Below are 21,705 nucleotides of genomic sequence, written 5' to 3'. Positions count from 1 at the left end.
TTCATGAAGGATGCCCACAGATCTTTTATAACCATAGAAAGGCAGGACCTCAATTATCTCATGTGAAGGACCACAGGTCAAGCACCCCCTGCTGGCCTCGCCTGTGCTTTTATACACCCTGTAACATGGCCAGGAACAGACTGCCATAGGCAGACTAAACACTGATGTGCGGGCCGGGTTTACACCGTTTACTTGTAACACAAACACCGCTGAGACACAGAAAAACAAAAACATACAAAATGGCCCCTCATAGCTATAATTAAGGCTGTGAGGCTTGGGCTCTCCATCCTCCTTTCTCAACAGTCAACATCTGACAACTGGCTCCCTGCTCTACTGGTCTTTGTAGCAGCAGCAATGGAACTGGAGGAGGTACTGGAGGTGCGGCGGCCCTTCAATGCTACTGGAGGAAAAGAGCCCCCTCTGGTCTTGTGCTGGAAGCCAGGAAGGTGGTCCCCAGGCATACGTGTGATCATGCCTAGGAAACAATCTGACTGGTCAACAGTTGCATTTTTTTTTTTAGCAAACAAAATGCAAGTTAAGGAGAGGAGCAAATTCTGACAGATTCCTCACTCACCGCCTCACATTGTTGGTCTTTAATTTAAATTGTTGCTGAAATGAAAAAAAAGGAAAACACAAAAGGAAGTCTGAACAAATCTTTTATTTTTGCTTAACATAATTGTATTACAGTTGCATGTTCAAAAACAGCTTTGCTTTTGAAGATTAGAAAGACAGAGAAGAAGAAACAAAGTAGTCCCCTGCCCTATTAATCTGATACAGTGCAAAACAAAATGTATACATTCATATAAAAATTGGAAAACTTTTGTATCACAAACTAAATTCACAATTTTTTTTTTTATTATTAAACATACCCCAAGAAATAAGGCATAAACTTGTCTTTGAGACATATGGTTCTTTCTAACACAATACTTTAAAGTTAAATAGAGTTCTAGAAATAAATAATTAAACCCTGAGTTGCCACACATCTCACTAAGTGCACTTGCAGGAGGCCCGGTGGTCCGATTCTTATTGCAGTGAGAGACTCGGCACCTCTGCAGTAGGTCTGGTCATGTAGCCCCCAAATCACACAACTCCTCGTTTACCTTGAAATGAATGTTGACTGCTTGATAAAACCTTAAAAATTCAAGGGAAACAAGAGTCCTACAAATTTTTTTGAATAATTTAAAACACAGGAGTTGGTGCCAAGGGTTACTTGCATAAGGTCATGTGGTTTTACATTTTGTTTGATTAAAGATGTGGAAAGAAAAATAAGAGGCACATTTCATTAATAAAGAGGAAGATAATTCTTGCCGGAGTGTATAACCGCCCTTTTCTCGTTAGTTGCTTACCACATCAGCCCTCGCAGCACACACGAGACCCACAGGCCGAGGGCCGCCTTGTTAAAAACGGGCCCTTTGTGCGAGGCTTCCCAACTTGGATCTCTGCTTCCTGTTTTTCAAATATTTACAAATCAATATTAACTTGTGCAGAACATTTATATCAATATTCACCAATCATGCACTTAAGGCTCTTTTTATTTTAAACCGTGAACACTTAACACGGCCACATTCGATACTTATTCTACAGAGACTACTTTCACAGGCTTTCCATTTTTAAACCATTGACGCACATTTCAATAACTATTCAATAATTGGACTTCACATTCCAAGATTCCTGCGCACCACTAAAAAAATAAAGTTACAACAAATCCTGCCGAACAGTAGTCATTAACTCCTAACGGAGCTCTGCACACTGTCTGCAGATGACGGGCTTAGTTTAGTCTCAAAAGAAGTGCAATTGTGAACATCGTCAGCACCCGTCGGACACAGCGGCTGAATGCACCGTCATGGAGATTTCCATCTGCTCTCCATGTACATACAACTACAACTTACTTGTCCCAACCACAATAAAACAAACTGTAGGTTATTAAATTTTACTGTAACATGTCAGAACAAACCAATTTGTACAAAAAGTAATAATAAACACTGATATGAAACTGTAGATTGCAAATTGAAATTCACATTTTTATAAAAATATAATTTTTCCATATTGCACTGAACTCTGTCCACTTATTTTTAGGGTCGCTAGATGGTCATCTATATCTAATATATAATCTCTCCAATATATTTGAGTTTTTTTCATATAAACTTCCATTACAGCATCTCACTTTACTTTGACATGGCTGCTTGTACTCGCTCTCAATGAAGTTCTTCTTGCACTTGTCAGGAGTGTTTATCTGCAGTCCCCCCTTAAACAGGTGAAGGCCTTGCATTTTCCATAATGGTTTACCTCTTTGGTTCACTTCATTTCCTCAAACTGATTTTATTGGTTATTTTTAAGAGCCCCGAGTTAGACGTATCCTTCAAATGTGGGATTACTCATTTTGCTTAGAAAATATTCAACAGATGAGAAACTGGACAACTGGACATGGGACAGCAGTGTCACACGACGCAACACCCACTTCCCGTTGTAAACTATGGCTCACTGCCAGGTGCTACCCTTGAGACAACGTGAAATGTGGAGATACACTCCAAAAAATGTACATCATTATCAAGTACTACCTCACCATTTCTAGATAAGCAGGAGTTTGGGTGGAATACACCTGGGAAAGGTTTCCCGATTTTCCATCACTTAATCATTTAATATATAAATTTAAAAGAAATAACTAGCATAAAAAATAGATTATTTCAGTTTTAATTCAAATTGATTAATCAAATATGCAACCCAATATCAATAACATTAAGTCAAATTGATGGCCAATAATTGAAGAAGATTTGTCAAATGCCTACAATGAACTTCGCTCTTTCATAAACAGCGCTTGGTGCCTTAAATGTTTATCTAAACAGTGGATAGCAAACGGGTCAACATCTACATCAAACTTATTAGCAAATAAATGCTGCTGCTTAAGTAACCATACCAAGTCCCCCGATCCAAACACACACACAGCACGCACATGCTGGCCTGTACAAGGAGGGTATGGAGCTCCTTTCCTAACGTCCCCCTCTAAGTAGCTCCATTTCACAAATCTGGAGAGCGAGTTCATGTCTGAGATGTCATATTTAGAATTGGATAGTAAAGAACCAGGGACATCGGGCAATCTTTGCAGTGTTGCCCAGAAGAATTCATCTGGACTGTACGTGTCTTTGGACCATTCTGAGAAGTTAAGGACTTTTTTATCTTCTAAAACATACTTAATAAAATCTCGGGAAACCACAATGTATGCCCCCCCAGAGAAGACTGGAGAGTCTATTGGTGGATCCGATTTCTTCGTACTACTCCTCCGGATTGAATTATCCTCAATATCATAATGCATTTTCCAGCGAACCTCTTTATTGGGTGGCATTTTCTCAGTTTCCATACTGTTTTTACCATTAAGTGCTTTCAGTGTTTTTACAATCTCCAGATTGGTTTTTATTGGAAAGTCCTGGCCGCACAGATTAATTAAGTATTTCCAGCTCGTCCTCCTTGCGTATAGATCTTTCATGCAGTTGAGATCAGCTTGGACTCTGTACCAGGTTGCATAAATGACATTTTCCAGTTTGCTGGCAACAAAAACATTGTCAAAGCAGTCCGCGATTGCACTTACGCCTTTCAAAAAAGACTCTGGTGACTTTTTGTCAACATGTATGCAGTAAAGGTTTTGAGGATTATATATAGATCTTAAGAGCCTTTCAAGCACATCAATCTTATGATGCACAACTAGCGAGTATGCAATGGGAAAGTCCTTTTCTTCTTCACTCAGAGGGAACATTACGTACTTGTGACGCTTAATGAATTCTTCACAGTTCTGTGAAACATTAGCATAATCTTCATTAGTAAGCCGGCGTCTCTTTTTATATTCGACAGTGACGGAGAGGATTTTCGCCTTTTCTAATTCTTCAGCATCCCTTCCAATTATTTTATTGCAGTTAATCTCTCTGTCCAGGTACTCGTCCGTAATCTCAAGTTTGTGCTCTTCAGCAGAATTGATCTTGTAGGGCAACACAACGTTGATGGACAATAATGCAGCAGCAACAACTACCACAACTGCGACAGTCAACAAGATTTTAAAACAAAAGAAGGTCTTTTTCAAAGACATTGTACAACTGACTCCTCTTTACAACTTAAGCTGCTCCTCTTCAAACAAGGTAGACTTTTTGTTCTGTGAAGAAAAGAAAGAATACAAAACTAAACAGATGTCCATTATATTGAACAAAGCAGCAAAAATAAAAGGAATCTATCCACATTTTTCTCTTCTCCTGGGTAATCCAAAGATATGCAAGTTAAGCAAACTGAAGACTCAAATAGTCCTGGGGGTGTGTGGGAGTGCAAACCGGATACCATCAGCACATACGCTGGCCTCTTTGACTCGAAACTGAACTTTGCTGGCTAAAAACAACAAAGTATAAATTTTGATTTTTAATTAAACACGCTAGTGGGTGGAGAGGTTGTGGCCTTTTAAAAATGTCAAACCTGCCATAGAATTGCATTTGCCATTACTTAAGGAAATTGAGATTTTAAAATGAGGAGGACTGAAGGGAGTGAAACAAAACCACCGCAGCCCGACTTCAGCTTCAGCTTACCTGCGGCTTTAAGCTCCAATGTGGTTTGACACTTTGGTATCGAGGAAAACTGTGGATCAGTGAAACCTATGTGTGGCCACCTTTAATCAAAACATACTGGCAGGGGACCACTATAGAATGTATATATCTATCAATCACATTTTAAGAAGGTAGCACCAAGACAGTTTCTTGCCATTACCACACTAAGGATGTTCATATTCTTTTTATCATATAAAAGGGAAGAAAAAATTTGGTCCGTTTCAACGTAATGCCCAGCTTTATAACTGAGGAATAAATAAAGGGGTCCCCAGCTTATCCGAGGATGGTTCTCGCTCTTATTTCTGGCTTTCCATTAACCCATAGGTCTGTTTTGTTGCAGCCTGCATACACATTACAGTGTTATGGATCCCAGCATAATTAAGCTCAGCCACATGCTGGGAATCCATATCAATACACAATCCATACCCAGCCACTAATCCTTTATTTATGTCCACTTGTGATGGTCTGGGTGGGCTCCACACTCCACTGTTGAGGCTCTTGAACCCAGAACTGCCGATTACGTACTTGAGGAAGAGCCAGGCAAATAAGGACACATACAGTCAAACAAACAAAGGGTTGGTGCAAAGTGCCTAGTGCTTCTCTTTAGAAACCGTCCGACAGTGCAGTACACATTCTTCAATACAATAAATAAATACTCCATAAAATGGATATGCAAGATGGAAGTTAATATTCAATAAGTAATCCAGGTTAAAATGCAGGCAGAATATTCTTCCTAACACACAAGCCCCATCACCTCTTTCTAAAATCTGGAGTCTCCTCAGCATATCTAATCATTACCTTGCAGCAAGAGGAGATGCCTGCTGACAGGTGCAGTCATACTTTAATCCCGGGTTCGGGGTCTCACTGCCAGTGCATTGGGCTCTGCAGGACACCACTCCAAACTCTGCTCACGTCCTCAGCCAATCCTTTAACACTGCACATTCGGGCCATTCCTACTGCACCGCGTAGCTCAATATGAGTGCCCCTTCCTCTGCCCCGTTCGAGTATAGGCCTCGCCACTCGCTTCTCCGGAGTATACACCCAACCACCCACCTCCTTCCCTTATGGCACAGGCTCTACGGATCCAGATTTTCTTATCCCTTAACCTCCATTCTCTCTTCTTTCTTTTTCATTCTCTGCCATACAGGCTCCCTTTATAGCCCTAACTGGGTGCAGCTGTTCTCCTCCACCCGCTCCAAGGTGTTAATGAAGCACTTGACTGCCCCACTCACATTGCCCTTTGATTACATGATCAGCCAAGCACCTCAATTAACTTCCAAGGGGCGTGTGCACCTGCATCCAACTCCGAGCATGCGTGCTCCTAGACTCCCAATTTAAAAATCGCGCTTCGCCACTGACCTCTTATTCATACTGTCAGAGGACATCCCCCTATTTGTATAATTTTATTGCAATATCCACAATAACACATAAATATGCAGCCTGCTGGAGAACCACATGCTCTATGTTCTGCATTACACGCAACTATTTTATTTCCAATCATATACAGTATATGCAAGCCTATCAACTTTAGTTTGTATGTTAAACTAACCACATTAACTTTCCAAACAAGTTATCGTTTCAAACTCTGGCCCGCCATTCACTTACAGAACACACTCAACCACCCATATTTGCTCATATATGAACATTTGATAATTGTCAAACTATGTCATGGAGTGTATGTGGGGAAAACCCAGACAATGTGGAGAAAGAAGATGCATCACCATCACCACCAACATTGGTACATGTGGCAAAGCACCACAAGCAGCCAGGAATCAGACTTGGGTCTTGGAGCAGTGAAGTGGCACAACTCAGCACTTGGTCAGCTTGTAGCCGTGAGGCTAAGGATCTGTGTTGGTATCCGATTGGGTGCCAGTTTGAATCCTGCTACTGCCAGAAGGGATCCTATTCTGTTGGAGCCTTGAGCAAGTCCTTAACTTGCAATTGCTCCAGGGTCACTGTACAATAGTTGACACTGCGCTCTGACCCCAAAGGGTACAGTATGTGATAACTACATTTCGATGTACCTGTACAATGACAGTAAAGCTGAATCACTGACACACATGCAACTGTATGGGCAACTGGTAATGTGCCATTTAGTTCCCATTTCAATTCTGTCATCCTAATATGAGCACCGTTTTTAGTGAGCTTCAGTACGCCTTACTGACTGAAGTATTAACTCAATTCCAAGTCATTAACATATCTTACAAAGCTGTTAATTTTTAATAGTCTTATTACATTTACTGTACAATGGAGTAAAAACTGATTATATTAGGTTTTCATAAACAATGACTGAGAAAACCTTCCTGTTTATGAATGGCAGCACAGAATTTAATTGACAAAAATAGAAAAATGGCAGCAGAGACCGACTATTAATTTAGAAGGGTTTCTCCAAAACCAACCGTAACTACATTAGCACATTAAATCCTTAGTTACCTACTAACAACAATAATGCATTTTACTTATTTGTAGGCGCCTTTCTAAACACTCAAGGACACCGAAAAATAGATAACACACATTATTAACAAAACAAATACAAAAATTAAAATCAGACAGAGCAATTGTAATCAAAGAGAAAAAGCAGTCTTAAACAAATGAATTTTAAGTATAGATTTGAAAAGTGAAAATGATTCAATATTTCTAAGCTCAGATGGTAGCGAGTTCCAAAGCTGGGGAGCAGAGCAACTGAATGCTGTGCTCCCCATAGTGGTAAGACGGACGAAGGGGACAGTCAAGTGGATGGAGGAAGAGGATCTAAGGGTATGGGAGGGAATGGCAACATGGAGGAGGTCAGACAGATATGGAGGGGCAATCGTGGATAGCCTTAACAGAAGAATTTTGAATTGAATTGAATGCGGAACTTAACTGGAAGCCAGTGAAGCTGCTGCAAAACGGGAGTGATATGGTGAATAGAGGGGGCTCTAGTAATGATGTGGGCAGCTGAATTCTGGACCAGTTAAAGCTTATAAAGAGATTTGCGAAAAAGACCACAGAAAAGGGAATTGCTATAATCCAGACGAGAAGTGACAAGGCTATGAACAAGGATAGCAGTGGTGTGGAGAGTGAGGGAGGGGCGAATACGATTAATGTTACACAAGTGGAAATATGCAGAGCGGGAGATGTTATTGATGTGGGACTGAAAGGATAAAGTACTGTCAAGGATGACACCCAGATTCTTTACCTGTGAGGAAAGGGAAACAGAGGAATTATCAATAACAAATGAAAAAATGATCAGTTTTGGATAATGTTGACTTTGTACCAATGAGGAGAATCTCAGTTTTGTCACTGTTTAATTTAAGAAAATTTGAAGAAAACAAGGAAAGGAAACCGTAGGTTTGCTAGTGAGATAAAGCTGGGTGTCATCAGCATAACAATGGAAGCTAATGTTATATTTATGAAAGATATTTCCAAGGGGAAGGAGGTAAATAATGAAAAGGAGGGTCCCCAGGACAGAGCCTTGGGGCACACCTGAAGTAACAGCGGTGGGTTGGGATGTGAAAGGTTTAAGCTGAACAAACTGAGTGCGGCCTGCGAGGTAGGATCTGAACCAATCTAGTGGAGTGTGGGTAATGCCAATTGAAGATAATCTATTGAGAAGAGTAGTGTGATAAATAGTGTCAAAGGCTGCACTCAGATCAAGGAGGATGAGAATAGTAATTAAACCAGAATCCGCTGCCATAAGGAGGTCGTTAGTAATTTTTATAAGTGCCGTTTCTGTACTGTGGAGGGGACGAAAGCCAGACTGGAACTGTTCATACAGATTATTTTGAGATAAATGAGAATGAGGTTGAATAGCCGCTATTTTTCAAGAATTTTGGAAATGAAGGGTAGATTAAAAATAGGACGAAAATTACTGAAATTAGTCGGATCGGCACCAGGTTTTTTCAGTATTGGGGTTATTGCAGCAGTTTTAAAAGATGAAGGAACAGTACCAGTAGTGAGAGAAGAGTGGATTATAGCAGAAATAAGAGGGACCAGAGAGGGGAGGCAGGCAGGCTTTGACCAGAACTGTAGGGAGGGGGTCCAGTTGACAGGTGGATGGCTTAGACTTACAGACAAGACCTGAGATTTCTGATAAAGTTGGAAGCTGAAAAGAGAAAAATGAGTGAATTGGTGGGTGAAAGTCAAATGAAGTACTGGAGGAATCTGTACTGAGAGAGACTGGTGAATCTTCTGGATTTTTTCATTAAAAAATGACAAAGGAATTACAAAAATCAGTCGAGTAAAGATGAGAAGGTAAACTTAAAGTACAGTCCTACCTATATGAAAAATGTGCCACTGCCATCATAAATCAGGTGGCATCAAAAACAGTTCATCACTATTATGAAAACAGTTAAATCACCCTGGTGAAAAAAAAAAAACAAATAAATCCAGCAAAAACTGAAAGACAAAATTTCAACCGCATTATTAATCTGCGCTTAAAACAAGGTAGACATCTTGATATGGGACAACATTTTTATTATCACTACTAGCAAGAGATACAATTGGGTGTGTTTGTTATTCAATGATCTTTTGGGGGGGGGGGGGGGGGGGGGGAGGAGACAAAAAACACAAAAAGGCTGTTGTGATGTGAAATTTTGCATACAAGTTGATAAATATTTTGTATGTTTTTATTTGTAACTTAGACAAAGCAATATAATATTAGTGTTACATTATTGATAACAGCAATGGGTTGATGGTTTAAGAACCCCTTCCCCCCCTTTTAGGAATAAGTCTCTTTGTAATTTTACGACAGGGTTGGGGGGGGGGGGGGGGGGGGAAGTGCCTCAAACAAGTTTGGCTAATATTTCTCTGCTAAAGTCTCCCAGTCAACCCCCAGAGGAAGGCCAGGCTGCCTAATTGCCAAGCTTTACCTTAACTTCACACCTGCCCTCCAAACCATGTGTTATTTTGTCCCCCCCATTGGCCTTTAAGTACCATGACACCCTATTGGCTGTAGGGGTTGGACAGAAAACTTATAAATTTGCTTGCTTTAGCTCACTCTCTCACCAAACTGATGAAAGACCATCTCACACACCATGAACTGAAAAGGACAACACAATGAAGAACACAGCTCGGCAGCCATATTGAGATAGGCATGCGGCCTGTTCTGAAGAAAGCTGAGCACCAATGATGCCTTAACTAGAGACATTTTAAGTAACTAACAAGTCTGTGTGCCGCCTGAAACTACACATCAGTATTTATCAGGTTGTATGGTTGCAAATATTCAAATGTACTTTTTGCATATTATTATTTATTAATATGATCAATAATACATTGTTTAAAGTGTAACTTAACTCCTGCTTGTCTTTTACTACACCTAATTGCCTGAGGTTATAAATGTAGAAGGGAAGGTGGGGAGATGTTATATGGTACAGTACCTTATATACAGTGGTAAGTCTGAGATTTGAGGCATTCTGACAAGATTGCTACATATTATTAATACAAAAGGGGAAAGTAGAGCAATATATTACTCTACCAAGACAAAGCAAGGCACAACATCAAAAAGACACATCATTCAACTGGACTAAAGTCAGAATGGTCAAATTTTTCTGGTACACGGCCATTCTACTGATGTTAAAGGCAGCCTGCCAAGTTAGTGAGTGCGTTTACATTCTCACACAAAACCGTAACAGGGTTAAAGGAGACACCACGTTTCTTAAAATACTCTGTGTATATGCACTTTTGGAATTCTTCTTTGGCAAAACACATCATTAAACTGCACAAAAGAGTTCAGCGTCATCATCAGCTGCCATGAATCTGAAAACAAGCATGGAGACCAAATTTCACAAGCACTGTAGGGAATGTTACTTGTAAAAGTAATTTAGTTACATTATTTCATCACTTGCACTGTTTGTAATGCATTACATTTTATAATAAGTAGCTATATATTACTTTATTGTGTGTTACTTTGTGCTACTTTTTTCTTCTTTGTGTATTAAGCTGCACAATTCCTAACTTCATACAGGGACGTTCATGAAACGGACCAGAAACAAAGCCAAATATGGTCATTTTCTTGAGGACAAATTTGTTGGTACCCCTCCATGAAAAATAAGGACCTACAATTGTCTCTGAAGTAACCTGAAACTGACAAAAGAAACTGGCACCTATCATTGTGTATTCTGCATTTAATAAAAATCAGACTTTGCTTTAGCGATTTGATTCAACAGGATGTTTCAAATAACACAAATGAAAATAGCATGAACAAAAATGATGAGACACTTAACCTAATATTTTGTTGCACAAGTTTTTAAAGACAATCACTGCAAACAAGTGATTCCTGGAGCTCTCAGTGAGACCTCTGCACCTGCCCACAGGTAGTTTAGCCAAAGCTTCCTGAACACACTGCTCCAGTTGTGTGAGGTTTGAAGGGTGCATTCTCCATGTCTGTACATTTTTTCTTTAATGTGGTACGAAGTAAATAACATCCATTCCTTTTTACTCTTAAGCACCAGAAGATCCGCAGAATGAACACTAGTCACTGCAAACTATCACTCCATTTCAATGTATCTGTAGCTGATAACTGGATGAAAACTAAACAGACACTTTAATAATATGCTTCTGTTACGGGATTGAATACAGCACACTCTTTTCTGCTTGGCTGTGCAATTGAGCCCTGCAAAGGTACGTTTGCCTCCTGTCTTACACCTAGTGCTGCCTGAATGATAACAAAGGTGTTTTCCAATAAAAGTACTGTGTCAGGTTACATATTACTTTTAAAAGGTAATTGCGTTAAAAGTAATGTGCATTATGGCTCTCAAAACTGTGCAGCTGAGCATAACCCTCAGCATAAATTTGGAAATTTCTGAAATACTGAAAACACATTATTTCGACCAGTAGAAGAAATAACGTGATACCTCAGGCATTTGCCTCAGGAAATTTCTTTCTAGATGCTTCCACCGTTTTATGCCCATTGCTGCTGAATGTGCGTGTGTGTGTGTGTGCGCAAAGCAAAGACTGGTGACACATAAAACTGTTTTAAAGAGTGAAGGGAAAGAATCAAGATATCAAGAAGTGCATTTGTAAAAGTAAATAGAAAGTTGATTGATGTGATGAGCTAGGATCCAGTGACCGTGTGTCCACCTCTGCCACTTGCGTAGGCTAACAGAGTGCAAAGGACATGGGCCAACTACAAAATTCTTAACTGCAACCGGGCTAAGGGTTTGCATGAGCACATAACTGGGTTACTTGAGGAAAAATCTGTGTGTTAATCCAATTTCTCTAACCAGAAGAGAGGTATACATGCCATTTTTGAAACTGGGTTTCTGTGAATAACCAAGTTATTAACGTGCATGTAAATGCACTCAAAGACTCAAAATTCATCATCCTTTTTGAATTCAGAACAAAGAATGAGGGTTTTAAAGAACTGCCTAGTCCACCATGCATGTTTAAAGAAATTTGTGACAAGTCTTAAGACAGTATAACCTTACAGATGTGGGTCTTAAAGAAGTTTAACAATTTCTCCATTTTGTAATGGTTAATCAACTCACAGTGGACAACTGAAAGTATCGATTTTTACAGGAATTTTGAACATGGTTTGCTTAAATGAAAATTAAGATGGATTTCTGTAATCTATTTCATTCCATCCACTCCATTTATTTAGAGGACTTTTGTTTCTTTCAGGACATACTATAAAAGTGGGGGAATTATCAGCCTTTGGCCTCACCGCACTATCCTCAAAAAGGTCTTTAGGAGTACCTGATAATACATGGTAACCATTCATTTCAGCTCTCCAGCTGCATGCCTTTTAGTAGTTCTTGATAAGGCTTATGACTCAGGACTAAGTTTCATGTCTTAGTCTTGTAAGCTCAGGGATTTATTTTTATTTGCTCAATAAATATTGGATCAGTAACCAAATGTAAAAAAAAAAAAAAAAAAAAAAACACAACTTTGACCCACATGTGAAGGTGTGGGTTGGCTCAAAGATCTCACTCTTGTTTGGGAGCCTCTTGAACACACCACCAATATTTCAACAAAGATGAGCAAACATACATGGCAAGGGGTCGGTGTGAAAAAGTGAACAGTGCCTTTATTAATACTCCAAAAACAAGAGTGTCTCCAAATTAAAGTGTAGTGCAATCTTCAATCAAAAAAGAAATAATCCCTTAAACGTCCGTGATCATGGAGGTTAAAAAAAAATCCAATAAATAAATTCTTTAAAATCAATGTTAAAAACCCTAGGCAGGAAGCTGTCCTTTAAAATCCATGCCCCAGTGCATCCCTTTTATCCTGGTCTCACCTCCCCATATCCTGTCTGGACATTGCAGGAGGAGGAGACCTTCAACTGACAGTTACAGCCATCCAGCTTCTGCAGGTCCAGGTCCTTGCCGTCCCATGGCTCTCAACAGTGTTCCCCATCCAAACCTCCCCTAATCACGGCTCGGGTCCCTCCAGTCATCCATAACCCTAACAGGGTTCCTCATCGAAGCCTCCACAACTCCCGCTGCCTTCCCGGACTTATTTGCAGAGTCCCAACCAACAGGTTACTCCAGCTCCGTGTTTGCACAGCTGAAATAGCATTCTCCAGCCCATGAGCATCAGCTGCTCACTCCCCTCAAAGGGCTCTCCTCCCAGATGTCTGCTTTTTCTCTCTCTCTCTCTCATACTCCTGCCTTTCTTTTCCATCCTCTCTTTAAACCTAAGCCGCCTTCTCTTTTTCTGAATGCCCTTTCTTGGAGTGGGATTGTTTTATTTAAAAATTTACCTGACACCACAGACCATCTTTCACACCACAACTAAAACATTACCAAAAAAACAATCCCCACTTACCAAAACACAAGATGGACTTGCTTTTGTCAATTATTAGTTAGTGGCAATGGGGTTAACACTACACACACCCTTCACTGCTGGGTCAGGTCTTCAATTTTCTCATACTGGAACACTGTCAAGAAAGTGCAAATAGCCTTTTACAACTTAAAGAACATTTTTTCTGACTTCCTAACCAGAAAAAAAAGCTCAGCGCATAACAACAGACAATAAGATTTATGTTGGAACTGCAGTCCCACACCATTAGCTGATTTCAAATTCAAAACAGTAAAAGTCAAGGGGCTCTGAGGCACTATGTAATATGTGCATAGAAAAAGAGGCAATATAAAGCAAACAAATATAATAAACATGCATACAAATTTCTAAGCACAAACTAATATTTCATTTTTACTTATGCATATGCATGCAACAAAGACTTCACAAGTCTCCCACACCAAGGGCACACTACTAAATTTGACAGTGTTCAGTCAAGAGATAAAAATAAATATACATCACCAACAACAACTTTGATATTTTTGTTAAAATAGCAAAACCATTGCCTGAAGATGTTAGTGTATAGGACAATGACACACCAAAAAAAAAAAAAAAAATACTGAGCACTAATCCTCAACAGGACATTGATAAAAATTCTCATTAAGATCAAATGAGATGAAAGAAACAAATCACCTTTTACTTAATAACAGCAACTGAGGTGACAGCAGCATCTCTGTATACCACCCTATCCTGGAAATGACGATGACAAAAGTCAACAATATCCACACAGCTATATGATGATCAAACCAAAAACACTGCAGGATGGGTTATCCCTTGGATCACTCAAAGCAGAAGGGGAGCAGATGTCAAACAAACACAAATCGCCCAAGTATTACTAAACTTTAATTTGAGGTGGATGCGTAGGTGAGCCATTTTGACTATCAGATCAAGTTCCAGAAGCACAATTTCTTAACACTTCAATCTACAACCACACAGTTTCCCTACACCATATGAGCATTTCTCCAATTCACTTTCAAACTCCAACATATGTTGTGCAGCAGATCCACTTGATATATTACTTCAGAAGCAATCTCTTTTAGATCAAAAATGGTCTTACAAAATGGCTAGGACCATCTTACCAGAGCTTTCTCCTGTCTCCAGAAATTTACCAGACAGCCCTCACAGCATCCTAACTAACTGTTCCCTTAACCACCTGCAGGAACACAGGTTGAAAAACCTTTGCTTTCATTTTTCCAGATTCAGCTCCCTCTTTCTCTCTCACACTCTGCTGCCACTAGTACAAGCACTTTCAGAACACCATTTCTAACAGGTGCCACCAAAGACTGGTAAGGCATACTGTCTATCCATATTAGTAGTTGAAAGGTCTCTTCATTTACCAAAGACAGCTTCTGTTTTTAAAGGAGTCCCATTAGATTGTTCCCTGTAACATTCTGCTTTGATGCGGGGACGTCACATATGGACCCCACTTAACCTATAATATTCTCAATTTAACCTCTACCAATTTACCTGTTAGTCAGATGTCAGGCTGCAATATCTTTCACCGACACTGATCATACTTGCACCAAACTAGCACTGACTGCATGCGTCATTCATTATTAGCTTACTCAGAGTGCACAGCCCTTAAGCAGGGTAGTGAATACAACTTTTTAATCACTCTACATCTTAAATATAACAGTTCTTAAGTCCTAAAGCTGAAGCAGCTCATCGAAGGCTAGACAATTAGTATATCTAGTGCTCAAGTGAGCTGAGCAGTCTTTCCAGCACAGCCTCTGGCTGTAATGTCTGAGGAGGAACCAATATTGTCAATTTGCCCTGGTATTTATGTCTTTTTTGACATTTCTTTCCAACATGTATGGGCCAATGAGGTATTGAAGAGTAGGTTCAATACCCTTCCCATGGTGGTCTCTGACCCCTCCAAAAAAAATCATGTCACGGTCCTGCCTCTCTTCTCACTTCTTCCAATAGTCATGTTTTACCCAGTGCAACAGTTTCACAGGACATACCTTGTGCCTTAACATCTTCAGTCCGTTTCTAACCAGTCATGCAGCAAGAAAAGCAGCTCAGCACTTCTTCTATTTGAATAAATTACTTGACAAAGTACAATTAACCCTAAACTATCTTTTTCTTGCACACACTTTTATTACTATTGGGTCTATTCAATACATGAATAAGAAATAGAAAACACAGCACATAATTATTCATATTCCATCTCCATATCACATGTACTGAAAATTCTGTTTTAACCACAATAACCCACCCCGTACCAGGCTGGCACCTGTCAGAAAGTAATTAAAATGGTGTGGCCAAACCTGCAAATTAAAATCACATGCCAAAAATACAAGCATATGGTAACTTCAGCAACATATGTAGCCAAAGCATATTTTCATAATAATCAGGATGACTGAAGTTTCCAAATGTTAAAAGAAAATGAAAAATAGAAAACAAGGTCAATGGCACCATCATCTGCTACAAATCCACATATCTATACCATTCTGAAAAAATGACGTGCAATCTAAACAGGTTTTAGAGATTTTCTCAGAAGCTGATCACTTTCTTTAGCAATAAAGCTTTCATGCAATCACAAGTTAAAACCTCACAAAAGTTCAACATTTGTATTTATTTGAATTGCAAAGTCAGCTACAGGCTTGCTTTAGCATCGTGACAAGCTCACAAATGAAAATTTACATTTGTCAACTCAAGGACTTGATCCGACCATACAATTGAATTCCTACTTATGAATGCAAAGGAAAAAAAAAAAAAAAAAAAAGTCAGCTGATAATCATTTATGTAATAATATACAACTAATCCAATTTTCCTCAAGTCCATAGATTATGCTTCTGGATTAATAACAGTAATCAGCAAGTCACATTACAGATAAGCACAATTTTGATATTATAGGTGTTTAGGGACACCTTGCACATCCCAGAAGTAAAACTATCCATTAAAATAGGTTCACACACCTGCCTACATCTTGAAAACCAGTCTGTTACCAGAACAAATAATTGCAAAAATATAGAAAAATAGCAGCAAAAAAGGCTCTCCCAACCATAGTGCCTGGTTACAACCACTTCCGCATTTCAAATGCTGGCATGACCTTTACTTGAGGATATAACCGAGTGTGTTTCTGGTAGTTAAGCAGAACTTCGTTTTCAGCTGCAACATTTCAGTGGTCCTGGAAGTCACTTGTAATACGCATTTTCCAGTATCACAGATTTCTAAAATGTTGTATTTTAACAACAATAGACTTGGGTTATGTACAAAATATGTATATAATCATTTCAGAATGCTAGGCAGTTCCATAATTTACACTTAATTTTATGTTGACATATGCAGCAAGCTGCTCAAAATGTTTTAGCTGTCTGTAGTAGCCACTGTATTGTTCTATGCTGTGATCTCCTGGGGAAGCAACTTGTGTTCAAGTCACACAATGCCTGGACGAACTTATCAAACTTATAAAGCCAACTCCATCACAGAGGTGATCTTGGATACGTGGAAAGCTGCTGTGGAAAGAGAATGGTAGTAAAAATTGGATGAGATTGTGAAGAAAAAAAAAAAAAAAAATCCTCTCCAGCTCTTCCAGAAGGGGCTCTATGGGAGCACTTTTAGCCGCAATCTTTTTCCACCATGGGCTGCTAAAAAGCGCCTCTGGGGCGCTTTTCTACCTGCTGCTATCGGGAAAATTGATTCTTCTGTCGTCACAAACTAAATGCCTATACAGTATTCCAAGTTAATTTTGATATTTCTGCACAATATACCTTCATTTATCTAGATACATTTTTCTACCTATCGATTGAATGAATTGATTTATCCTTTGAGAATGTATTGGTTTTTTTATGTTTCTACTGCTGTATACATTTAAATTTTTGCTTTGGATTAATAACATATCTAATCTAAAACTTTAGGCTGTACAATTTATCACCATTAGAATATGGTGACATTTGAAGACATTTGAATTAATAAGCTGGGAAATGAGAAGATGAATGAGGAAAAGAAAAAAGCAAGTCAACCACCTTTTTCTAGTGAACACTGCCCTGGAGTATTTTACAAGAACAGAGAGACATTAGCATTTAAGTAAATATCCCGTCAGCACTTCAACTGTATGAAAGTAGTCCAAATTATTCATTAGGCATCTTTTCTCAAGAAGTTTACTGAAAATTTTGCGGTTTAAGAGCTAATTCATTAGCCACTAATTCACACCGCATTTTCCAAAAAGGCAAAATTCATAAGATTCTTAGATATGACTGATGAAGGTAAAGGCTTAAGCTATGCATGTGTTTTTATTATATAAAAAGAGCTGAAAACAAGTCCACTAGGAGAGACAGAGATGGCTACAGGAATTTCAGAATCATCCAGTCCCCCGTACACATTACAAAGGATTTTTATTTTCCACAAAAAATGACCAAATATCCAAACAAAATCTGGTAGATGCAGGAAAAATATGGCTTTGCAAATCCCTCAAAACTCTGCATCTGAGATGAGGCTCTAAAGAGTGTCAAAGTTTTGCAAAGAAAATGTAGGACAGTTGACAAACATCAAACTAGCAAAACAAATGGTTACAAAAGCAGAAAGAGAAAAAAAAGTTAAGTTATAGCGAGGGGGGAAAAAAAAAAAAAAAAAAACCTTTAAAACAAACAATTGTCTCTGGGGACATTTAACTTACAAATGCGGATTGAATTTTACATTTAAAACACTAAGTCTTAACAGTTTTTCATATCTAAAAATAAGGACTAAAAATAATGTAATTGCAAGATACAGTTCAATGAAGAGAGTTGAGTTGATCAGCCCCCTTATGAAATTAGGTCTCTGCAGATCTGTAGTCACATTTAACAATAAGAACAACTCATACCTTCCTTTTTGTGCCTGTAATTTTCATATTGCAAAATTCCAGTCCATTTACCAGCAGCCTGCTTTGGTAGATTTAGACCTTTGAACATTTTACAGAATTTTCAATTATTACTTTCACTTAAGTACATTATGAAATAAGAATTTTACTCAGTTGCCAAGTACGACAGATTGGCAACATGCAAAAAAGTGAGACAACAATGCATAACGGCCAATTCAAAAAACCAACGGTAAAATTTGCAGGGAGCTGTAAGACACGTCCATATTCTTTAATGGTCCCGAAATGCAAAAATAAAGTGGAGGGTGAGATTTTCATACACAATGCTTGAAGTGGAGCCAGATTACTGGAAGTAGTCTATTTATGGTGATATAATGACATTCGAACAACAATATTTAGATACTCACTGGTACACTAAACAAAGGTGCCCGTATAGTGAAACTTAAATTGCTGTGATATGTTGAAAGTCAACCAAAGAGCAGGGTTCCTTCATGAAAATTAATGAAGAGGTGCCATAGTCTGATGGACAAGAATCATTGGAATAGATGCACTGTTGTATTACTTTAACTTCAAAGCTTCCCAAATCAGAGACATGAAACCGTGGTCAACCCTAAGAATACTTACTCATTTGCTAATATTTTCTATATGTAATTCATAAGATGAGAAATAAAAAGGTTGCTAAATACATACTTTACTGAATATGAACACACCTTTGTGTTAGGTTAATTAGCAACACACAATTGTAGTGTGAATGACCAGGCTCTGTGATGGACTAGCATCTTGTCCACTTTTGCCCCACCTTACACACAGAGCAACAGGAATAAGCTCTGCTCAAAGTAACGATGATCTGTATTATGTTGATTCAATAATAGATGCATTTTTGGGAAAGAGATTGAAATTTTGGGAGACAATGATACATGTGCATGATATAGTATCATCAGCACCCTTTATTTCAAAATGGCCTCCACATTAAACATTTCTTTTCTTTTGAAATAACCAAGTTAGGAATAGTGATGAAGGGCGATTTACTGTTATTTACTGTATATCATGCATCATACCACAGAAGTTCAAAGGAATTCAAATTTATTATACCGAGTATTATACAGAGTATACAAAATTTATCACCATTTACAAAACAGTCTACAATAAACAACGGATTCATTAAATTTAAAAGGATCTTGTTAAAGATATAGGAAATCTAACTACATAGGTTTAACAGACATCTCTTTCAGCAGGAGCTTAGCCAAAAACAAAAAAAAAAAAAAAAAAAAGCATGCATGATGCAAGAGGAAACAAAATGCTGAAAGTTAACAGGGAAATTTAACTATAACTAGACTTGTAGAGTTGTTTAAACATGACCAACCCTAAACCACAAAGGCTTCCAAGTATAGAATTTCTGACATTGCCAGACAACATTCAACTTTCAATCCATCAAGACATTAATTACATGTCCTTGCCACACCCCGCCATACAGAGCTTCCTCTGCAATAGCAGATATGCTGCTTCAATCTTAAGCAGAGTTGCAGCCCCGACACCCTCTAATGACCCCAGTTTCACTCCAAAAGTAACTATTTTTAAAGTCACTTTAACACCATTAACTGATAGATATGGTAGATAAACGCCTCCTTTTTGTTGGAGTAGTGGCTGCTGACCTTACTTAGAACGTGCGTCACATTCAGGCTGGCTGTTTTTATTATCCTCTTTGAAACAGCAAGATCAAATCTCACTACTTGACATCGATTCAACCTTTAACCATTATGGACAGAAGGAATTTTGCAGTTGGGAAACTGTACGAGCTAACCAAAGCAAGTCAGTACAACATTAAAATTTACAATGAAAGTGTTTTCCAAATTTGCATCTACTAACCAAACTGACACAAGTGCATACAAAACAAAGCGCGACACAACATTAGCCAGGTTTCCATCCAAGGAGTTTTTGCGAAAAAATATTTAGCGCTTCAAGTTTTTTTACCGATATAGCTGATGGAAATGCTAATTATCGATAAAATGTTGTACATGTCGACATAATATTTTTCCGTTTAACTTTAGCGCATAAATTCCATATCGATACTTCAGATGTCGCAAAAACTACATTGGAAACAGTTTTTGTCGGAAAAAAGTGCTTTAACGCAAATAAATGTGTCACATTATTTTCATCACGTGCAATGAAAACGAGAATGGCGGAGCGGTTCACATGGTCTGATGAAGAGAGTTTTTTTTTTTTTTGATTAAACGTCGTTATTTTGTATCAATTCAAATTTCAGTTTTAATTAAAAACCTTAAGGGAAGCAGGTTAATTCAGTTGTTATCGCACTGTGAAGGGATGTTGAAAGGTAGGCTCACCTGTACAGATCCGATGCTGCAAACACAGCTGCATCATGGGCACTTCCAGGAGTGCCAACGCAAATGTCTCGTATCATGCACCTGTCATCAACAAGGGCCTGGAGAACAATAGATGGCCACCCTTTGCGATTAATGTAATCGCGGTAGCCTTCAGTCGGGGGAAGAATAGGCACATGCGTGCCATCCAGCGCACCGTAAATCTGTGGCACAAGATGCACCAAGGAATTGCGGTATGCAATTTCATTGGCCTCCGCTACAGTCGGAAGTCTGATATAACGCCGCATTAATTTTTCTTTAATAGCGGTGCACACAGCATATACACAGATGGATGGTAGTTTTACTAACCCCGAAAGTTTCTCCAACTACTCTATACTCGGCGCAGGTTGCCAGCTTGTAAAGGGCGATGGCAATCCGCTTTTGGGTTGGAACCGGTGGTCGGTGGCAACCTGTGATGGGCGCAACATCAGGACTGATGAATCCACATAACATCTCAAACATCGGCCGTGTCATTATAAAATGTTGCAGCCAGAGATTTTCTGTTAAGTGTCTCTCCACCACCTCCTCCCAGAAGGTCTTATTCCGTCGTCTCTCCCATACCCGTGGGTTTCGTCGCACTGGGGTACTTTCTTCGAGCTCTAGGGCTATCAGACAAGCAACTGCTTCATTCTGCTGTCGTCTTCGGATATTATGTACAATTCCAATTATTTGTGAAACTGAAATAACAGTAAGCTGGTCTGAATAATCTCTCCATTTCTTTGTTTCTTTGTTTAGTGGAGCGGTGTAACGTGGAAAACAAAAGGTAGATAATTTGCGACATACACAAAATTATGTATGGAAACGGCTCAAGGGCAGATTTTTTTCGCGATACAACAAAAGTTATGCGACAGTTCGTTTTGGGGGGGGGGATGACGTCATCACGCACACCATTTTATCGATAAAAAGCCAGTTGGATGGAAACAGGCTGGAGACAGCAAATTTCGCACATTTTTTTTACGTATATTCTGTTTGTCGATAACAAAACGTCACAAAAAACTGGATGGAAACTTACTGATTGTCAAACCTGCTTTATCCAGTTGAGAAGACAGGAAAGAATAGTCATCGTTTATGAAGGCAACATTCAGCATAAGGGTTCCAGTCTGTTACAGTACAATCATAAACACAACCAAATTTACCAAACATGACTAACTTTTCCTCTTGACTCAAAAGAGGT

At 38.9% G+C, this 21,705-nt stretch overlaps 1 protein-coding gene across 4 annotated transcripts in view; it reads right to left on the bottom strand.

Annotated features, from left to right (window-relative positions):
* Positions 1-640: 640 nt before the first annotated feature.
* Positions 641-21,705, bottom strand: part of LOC114652149 (beta-1,3-galactosyl-O-glycosyl-glycoprotein beta-1,6-N-acetylglucosaminyltransferase-like) — a 38,582-nt gene continuing 17,517 nt past the window's right edge. For 2 of the 4 annotated variants that reach the window (XM_028802376.2, XM_028802378.2), the window contains exons 2-3: positions 13,323-13,434; positions 641-4,138 (exon numbers count right to left, since the gene is read on the bottom strand). In XM_028802376.2, coding sequence (XP_028658209.2) covers positions 2,783-4,075 — 1,293 coding nt within the window. In that variant the 5' untranslated portion in view covers positions 4,076-4,138; positions 13,323-13,434 and the 3' untranslated portion in view covers positions 641-2,782. The remainder of the gene's footprint in view (positions 4,139-13,322; positions 13,435-21,705) is intronic. The other 2 variants (XM_028802381.2, XM_028802382.2) reach the window with 1 other exon arrangement.

The sequence above is a fragment of the Erpetoichthys calabaricus genome, chromosome 5, assembly GCF_900747795.2.
Source record: "Erpetoichthys calabaricus chromosome 5, fErpCal1.3, whole genome shotgun sequence".
NCBI lineage: Eukaryota > Metazoa > Chordata > Cladistia > Polypteriformes > Polypteridae > Erpetoichthys > Erpetoichthys calabaricus.
This window is presented reverse-complemented; position numbering and strand designations above follow the sequence as displayed.